Below are 8,056 nucleotides of genomic sequence, written 5' to 3' on the forward strand. Positions count from 1 at the left end.
TTCTGGTCTCTGAGTAGTTCGGTACGAGCCTATAGAGAGTTTGAGTGAGTGGTAAAAGGCAGAGAGAATAACTATCGCCATTATCAAACACGAGCGCTGAGTGATATTTTTTTGAGTGTAAACACGTGAGGGAGAGTTTTGTGAGGTTTCTTTTGTTACTAACAATATCTTGCAGCAACCATGTCCAACAACGGCGACGAAAATGAAGGAATTCCAGACCGGAGGCTGATGATGCAAGCCATGATAGGAGAGATGCGGAGGATGATGAGGGAAGAGTTGGAGCCACTACGAGAATGTGTTGAGAGAGTGGAGGAAGGCCAATAAGCTCCCAACGGAGGAAGACGAAGACAGACTAGGGAGGAGACAGAAGATGAGATGGAGAATGATTTTGAAGAGGAGGATTATAGGAGAGGAGGACGAAACGAGAGAATGTTCGAAAGAAGACAAGGAGGAAGGGACAGAGAAGACGGAGGAATTGGTGGCATCAAGCAGAAGATTCCAACTTTCCAAGGGAAAAGTGACCCGGACGCCTACTTTGAATGGGAGACGAAAGCCCAGTTTGTGTTCAATTGCTACAACTACACCGAACGCAAGAAGGTAATACTTGCTGCCGCTGAATTAACTGATTATGCTATTGTTTGGTGGGATCAGCTGGTGACGAGAAGGTAACGGGATGGAGAGGAGCCGATAGAGACTTGGGATGAGATGAAGGCCATCATGAGGAAGAGATTCGTGCCTCGCCACTATTACCGAGAGCTCTATCAGAAGCTTCAGCGTCTACGGCAAGGCACTCGCAGTGTTGAGGAGTACTATCGGGAAATGGAGGTTGCCATGATCCGAGCAAATATAGAGGAAGATCGCGAGTCTACCATGGCCAGATTTATCAACGGGCTAAACCCTGACATAGCGGACAAGGTGGAGTTGTAGCATTATGTCGAGATGGAGGATTTGGTTCACTTGGCCGTCAAGATTGAGAAGCAGCTCAAGACGAGGGGTAGCATGCGGGGAAACCGATTCTCAGAACAACCTGCATGGAAGAAGACCTTCAACCGAGACGAGAAGAGCAGTTTCAAGCCACGAGGAGACGTAGCCAAGCCAAGCACTTCCACGGCCCCAACCACATCTAGTCCTGGTCCCAGTGCTCAAAAGAAACCGGAGACGTCATTTTCGCGAAATCGTGATATCAAGTGCTTCAAGTGCCAGGGAGTTGGTCACTTCGCAAATCAATGCCCGAATAAGAGGAGCATGACGATTCTTCCGACCGGAGAGATGGTTACCGACAATGAAGAGGAAGATCAAGAGTGTACCGGAGAAGAATCAGACGAGGAAATTGAGGCACCAGCAGAGCTCGTGTTGGTCTCTCGACGAACTATGAACGCACAGGTTGTACGAGATGATGAGGAGCAGCGTGAAAACATCTTTCACACCAGGTGCCATATTGGTGAGAAGGTGTTCAGTGTTATCGTCGATGGAGGGAGTTGTACGAACATAGCCAGCGTTGCTGTAGTGAAGAAGCTTGGACTTCCCACGATAAACCATCCTCGTCCTTACAAGCTTCAGTGGTTTAATGATGGTGAAGAGGTACGTGTCTACAAACAAGTCCTTATAAATTTCCGGATTGGCAGCTATGAAGACTCAGTGCTCTGTGACGTGGCACCAATGGACGCAGGGCATATACTTTTGGGGCGGCCGTGGCATTTCGATCGGAGAGTGACTCATGAAGGCTACACCAACAAGTACTCCCTCAGGCATAAGAATCGTACCATCACCCTCGCACCCCTGACTCCAAAGCAAGTTCATGAAGATCAACCGAGGATGCAACAAGAGAGGGAACGGTTTAGGGCCCTAGAGAAGGGAAAGGAACCAAGGGATGAGGTAAAACCAGAGAAAAAAAAGAGAGAGTCCCAGAGAGAAAACCCGAGAGAGAAGTGGGGAGTGAAAGAAAGGATGGGGTCATGAAAAACAAAATCGGTGAGAGAAAACAAAACAACTTCTTTGCGGGAAAGAGTGATGTGAGGAAAGCCTTCTTTGCCAAACAGCCGATGATTTTACTTGTGTACAAGGAGGTTGCCTTATTCACTAACCAACATGACGAGGTTCTACCTACTGCCATTGTTTCTCTTTTGCAGGAGTTTAAGGACGTTGTTGTTCGAGATATGCCAACAGGACTACCACCGATTCGGGGGATTGAGCACCAGATTGACCTTGTACCCGGGGCCTCGCTTCCAAACAGACCGTCCTACCGAACCAACCCTGACGAAACGAAGGAGTTGCAACGACAAGTCGAGGAACTTTTGTCAAAGGGGTACATTAGAGAGAGCATGAGTCCTTGTGCCGTACCAGTTCTATTGGTTCCAAAGAAGGATGGGTCCCAAAGGATGTGCGTGGATTGCCGAGCCATCAACAACATCACGGTCAGGTATCGATTTCCCATTCCTAGATTGGATGATATGCTAGACGAATTACATGGTGCGTGTGTTTTCTCTAAAATTGATTTAAAGAGTGGGTACCACCAAATTAGAATGAAAGAGGGGGATGAATGGAAAACCGCTTTTAAAACTAAACTTGGGTTGTATGAATGGTTAGTGATGCCTTTTGGTTTGACTAATGCACCTAGCACATTTTTGCGACTTATGAATCATGTTTTGCGTTCGTTCATTGGTAAATTTGTGGTGGTATACTTTGATGATATTTTGATTTATAGCAAGACCCTGGATGATCATGCCATACACTTGCGTGAGGTTTTTATTGTACTTAAACGTGAACAATCATTTGCTAACCTTGACAAGTGCACATTTTGCACCGATCACGTTGTTTTCTTGGGTTTTGTTGTAAGTTCTAAAGGAGTGCAGGTACATGAGGAAAAGGTGAAAGCTATTCAGGAGTGGCCGACACCGACAAACGCAGCACAAGTACGAAGTTTTCATGGCTTAGCGAGCTTTTATAGGCGCTTTGTCAGAGATTTTAGCACGATCGCTGCCCCGCTCACGGAGGTGATGAAGAAAAATGTGGCGTTCGCATGGGGGCAAGCACAAGAGGAGGCGTTCACCGAAATCAAAGGAAAATTAGTCAACCCTCCTTGTCTCGCATTACCTAACTTCGATAAACCATTCGAGGTTGAGTGTGATGCGTCCGGCGTGGGAATCGGAGCAGTTCTCATGCAAGATGGACGGCCGATTGCGTATTTTAGCGAAAAATTGAGTGGGGCCACCCTTAATTACCCCACTTACGACAAGGAGATGTACGCATTGATTCGAGCTTTAGAGACTTGGCAGCACTACCTTTTGCCAAGAGAGTTCGTGGTCCACACCGACCATGAGTCACTGAAGTACTTGAAGGGACAACAAAAGCTCAACAAACGGCATGCGCAATGGATGGAGTTCATCGAGCCGTTTCCATATGTCATCAAGTACAAACAAGGTAAGGAGAATGTGGTAGCCGACGCCCTTTCTCGAAGGTATGTTTTACTTTCCACTTTAGATGCTAAACTGCTTGGTTTTGAACATATCAAAGAGTTGTATCCAGAAGACCGAGAGTTTAGTGAGATATTTACGAAGTGTGAGAAGATGGCATCGGGAGATTACTTTAGGCATGATGGATTTTTGTTCAAGCTTGGTAGACTTTGTGTGCCTAGTTGTTCTCTTCGGGAGTTGTTAGTTAGGAAGCTCATGGTGGGGACCTTATGGGACATTTTGGGATAGCAAAAACTCTAGGAGTGATCCAAGAGCACTTTTATTGGCCTCGCATGAAGCGTGATGTTGAGAGGATCTGTGGTAATTGTATCACATGTAGGAAAGCTAAGTCGAAAGTTCAATCACACGGTATGTATACACCCTTGCCTATTCCTAGCTCACCTTGGGTAGATATATCTATGGATTTTGTGTTAGGCTTGCCTAGGACTAAGCGAGGTCGTGATTCTATTTTTGTAGTGGTTGATAGGTTTTCAAAGATGGCACATTTTATCCCATGTCACAAAACCGATGATGCTTCTAATGTTGCTGATCTGTTCTTTCGAGAGATTGTTAGGTTGCATGGGATGCCTAGGACGATTGTCTCGGATAGGGATACCAAGTTCTTAAGTTACTTTTGGAAGATCTTATGGGCTAAGTTGGGTACTAGGTTGTTGTTTTCGACTACTTGTCACCCCCAAGCTGATGGTCAGACCGAAGTAGTTAATAGGACCTTGTCGACTTTGTTGAGGGCAATAATTAAGACGAATATCAAAACTTGGGAAGATTGTTTACCACATGTTGAGTTTGCTTATAACCGCGCTATTCATTCATCTACTAAGTTCTCACCCTTTGAGATTGTCTATGGTTTTAACCCACTAACGCCGTTGGATTTATCTCCTATTCCTATGTCTGAGCATGTGAATTTAGATGGTGAACAGAAAGCAAAGCTTGTTAAGAAGCTTCACGAGAGGGCACGACTCAACATTGAGCGGAGGACGGAGCAGTATGCGCAGCAAGCCAACAAGGGCCGCAAGAGAGTGATTTTCGAACCCAATGATTGGGTGTGGCTACATATGCGCAAGGAGCATTTTCCGGAGCAACGCAAATCCAAACTACAGCCGTGTTGCGATGGACCGTTCCAAGTTATCCAGAGGATCAACGATAATGCCTACAAATTGGATCTTCCAGGTGAGTACAACATTAGTGCTACATTCAATGTGACTGACTTATCTCCTTTTGATGCAGATCATGATTTGAGGGAAAATCCTTTTCAAGACGAGGGGAATGATGAGGACATGACCCACAAGGAGCCACAAGCAAGATACCAAGTTCCGGTAGGACCCGTGACGAGGGCTCTAGCGAGGAGATTCAACGAGGAGCTTAACAATCTTATCATCAAGCTCCAAGATGAAGAAGGGGACAAGCTCGCAAAGGAGAGAATTCAAGGAAGCCAAGAAACGCCAATGAAGAATGTTATTTGGGCCGAATTGAATTAGACGGATTACTCACATGTTGCTATTTCAGTTTGTATTTTTGGGCCAAGACATGTTATTTAAAAACCCATATGTGTTTGTATTGGGTTGGGCCTTTGTTTTTATGTCTATTAGTACTTAAATAAAGCTAACTTGGCTTATTAGGTTATGGAGCCCATGGAACTACGAATTTGTCTTTGTAAAACTCTATAAATTAAGCCTTTAGGTTGAATGAAGGACACACAATTTGGATTTCGAGTTAAACACTTTCTGTGAGGATTGTCATTTTCTCTTTGGTGCGTTTAGAACTAATCGAGTTCTTACAAAGCGTGTAAGAGTTCGAGACCGACTCATCAGACGGCCATTCGCATCCGTCCGTGGCGTCAATTGATTCACCCTCGTTCCTTAATTGTAGACGATCCGTCGCTGTGCTATTGGGATATCGGGTCTCAGAGCTTAGTCGGCCGAGGTTCGTATCACCCATGGTCTAGAGTTGGGCGCGTCAATTTTTTCCTTGAAGATATTGGGATGTTATTTTACGAGGCAAAGTTTGAAGTGTTCACTGACCACAAGAGTTTAAAGTACTTCTTTACTCAGTGGGATCTAAACCTCAGACAACGACGATCGGTTAAGTAATGAGGACTATGACTTCAGCTTATAGTACCATCTTGAGAAAGCCAATGTGGTAGCTGACGCTTTAAGTCGAAAAAGTCATGGAGTCATGGCTTTCTTGGCGCTTGAAGATTGGAGGAGGTCGATCACTCTCGGGGGCTTTGATTTGCAATTTGGAGATGATCACCGCGGTGTTTTGTATTCAACATGATAGTCAATCCTTCCATTATCCTCCGAGTTAAGCAAAGTCAATGGGGAAGAGATCGAAGGATGGGAAATTCGGCCGTATGGATTTTTACTCCTCAAAAAGAAGGTCGCCGTTCCTAATGATCCTACACTTCACGAAGAAGTACTAGCATATGCCCATGGTTTGAAGTTTTCTAACCACCTTGGTAGCACCAAGATGTACAAGGATCTAAGGCGACAATATTGGTGGTGAGGGATGAACCGTGACGTGGCCTCATATGTATCAAGGTGTTTAACATGCCAACAAGTCAAGATTGAATACCAAAGACCGGGAGGTATGCTTCAACCCTTATCCATACCACGTTGCCATGGATTTTGTTTCGGGGCTACCAAGAACCTTGCAGATCCATGACTCTGTTTGAGTGATAGTAGATCGGTTGACGAAAATTGCTCACTTCATTCATATCAGTTCACACTATAAGGTTCCAAGGTTGTGAACTTATACATCGATTTCATCGTGAGGTTACATGGAGTTCCCACAACCATCGTGTCAGACAGAGATGCTCGTTTCACTTCCCGATTTTGGAAAAGATTGCAAAATACCTTGGGCATCGACTTAATTTTGAGCACGGCTTTCCACCCACAGACTGATGGACAATCCGAGCGGGTGATACAAATTCTTGAGGATATGTTGAGGGCATGTGCCTTGGACTTTGGAGGAAATTGGGGTGAACATCTCCCTTTGGTCGAATTCGCTTACAATAATAGCTATCAAGCAAGTATTGGCATGGCTCCTTATGAGGTTCTTTATGAGAGACCTTGTCGATCTCCTTTGTGTTGGGCCAAGAATGAAGATGTTATAGCTCTTGGGCCAAAATTGGTGCAAGAAACCACAGAGAAATTCAAGTAATCCGAGATCGTCTCAAGAGCGCCCAAAGTCGACAAAAGAGCTATGCAGATAGAATGATGCAACCATTGGAATTTGAAGCGGGAGATTATGTTTTCTTGAAGGTGTCACATAAGCGAGGGTTATCATGTTTTGGTATTCGAGGCAAGCTTGCGCCAAGGTTCGGCCTTTTGAAATTCTAGATCGGGTTGGGCCGCTTGCTTATCGACTATCCTTACCCCCCTTAACTCCCGCACGTTCTCAACGTCTTCCATGTCTCAATGCTACGAAAGTACGAACCAGACCCTTCTCATGTCCTAATGTGAACTGATGTACCAATTAGAGAGGCTGTGACTTATGATGAGGTTTCAATTCAAATCATGGAAAGCCAAGCTAAAGTTTCGTGAAGGCACAAAATTCCACTTGTAAAAGTACTTTGGCAACATCGTGGGACCGAAATTTTGAGGATTAAATTTCTTAAGGAGGGAGGTATTGTAAAACCTTGTTTTAATTATTGTTTTAGTTTATTTTATTTTTTATTTTTGGTCATACTTTTACCAGGCTGAGTTGGCTTAAAAAAAGGGCTTCTTCCCCCCTCTTCCCATCACTCACGCTCTCTCCCACCAACTCACTCCATCTTTCCCTCTCTCATAGTTTTCTCTTTTTCTCTCTTTCTTTCCGACGGGTTTCCAACCAAGCCAACGGGAGGTGAGATACACCATCACCACCATCGCCAAGCCCTAATCACAATGATCATTTTGAGTACAAACTTTGCTCGTGGAGTCGCTTCCGTTCACCGGAAAAGCTTGGCCGAAGTCGGAGAACAGGTGAGTTTTGGATTGAAACTTCTTTTCGACATATCTCATGCGTCTGAGTCTCAAATGACATGATTCTATTTGCATTAGATATTTTAAGAGATCTACAGAACTGGAGAATTTCATCTTTCAAATCGGATCGGAAGTTGTTCGTTAGAGCATCGCCGATAAAACGTAAGTTTTTGTGATTTTTGTGTAGATTTTTCATTTTTGTGAGCGGATTCTCATAAAATCAACCATGCCAAGGTATTCAGGAGGTTGAAGAGTTCTAGGAACACCTTTTTGGATAAATTTTCCGGTCGCCAAAACTTTCTGCCACCGCCGGACTGCCACCGTTGCAAAACCTCCAGTGTTGAAATTTTGAGGAGAGGCTACTCTCGAGTCTCTTTGACATTCTGAACGCAACCGTTAAATCCGTTCGACCTGATTCTCGAGGTTTCAAAAATCAGCCATGTTCGGTGGCATGTACTTCGAGGCGGTCGTTACCTAGCTTCCCGTCGAGCACCTTTCAAGATCTAATACGAACCACGCCAATAATGTGACGGTGCCCCGGAACCAATGTTGGTGCCTTCGCAAATCAGGATTTCAAGTTCGATGACTCTGCGACCCAACGCCTAGAGAGACGCGAACCTT

General features: G+C 44.9%; 1 protein-coding gene across 1 annotated transcript; it reads left to right on the plus strand.

Moving 5' to 3' along the window:
- Positions 1 to 939: 939 nt before the first annotated feature.
- LOC149384633 (uncharacterized) lies at positions 940 to 6,632 on the plus strand. The gene is made up of 6 exons (XM_089625381.1): positions 940 to 1,356; positions 1,450 to 1,875; positions 4,535 to 4,640; positions 4,728 to 4,786; positions 5,751 to 5,904; positions 6,205 to 6,632. The coding sequence occupies exons 1-6, from the start codon at positions 940 to 942 to the stop codon at positions 6,630 to 6,632; spliced, it is 1,590 nt and encodes a 529-aa protein (XP_089481507.1).
- The last annotated feature ends 1,424 nt before the right edge of the window (positions 6,633 to 8,056 follow it).

Source organism: Urtica dioica, chromosome 9 (genome assembly GCF_054948205.1).
Source record: "Urtica dioica subsp. dioica isolate 48M chromosome 9, U.dioica_male_clone48M_v1_H2, whole genome shotgun sequence".
Taxonomy (NCBI): Eukaryota; Viridiplantae; Streptophyta; class Magnoliopsida; order Rosales; family Urticaceae; genus Urtica; species Urtica dioica.

Bases quoted from the DNA above. Each gene is read 5' to 3' on its own strand.
- LOC149384633 (XM_089625381.1), top strand. From the start codon at position 940: ATGGAGGATTTGGTTCACTTGGCCGTCAAGATTGAGAAGCAGCTCAAG. The intron at 1,357-1,449 runs GTCTCTCGACGA...ATTGGTGAGAAG, and splicing joins CACCAGCAGAGCTCGTGTTG to GTGTTCAGTGTTATCGTCGA. The intron at 4,787-5,750 runs GTAGGACCCGTG...TCAACATGATAG, and splicing joins AAGCAAGATACCAAGTTCCG to TCAATCCTTCCATTATCCTC.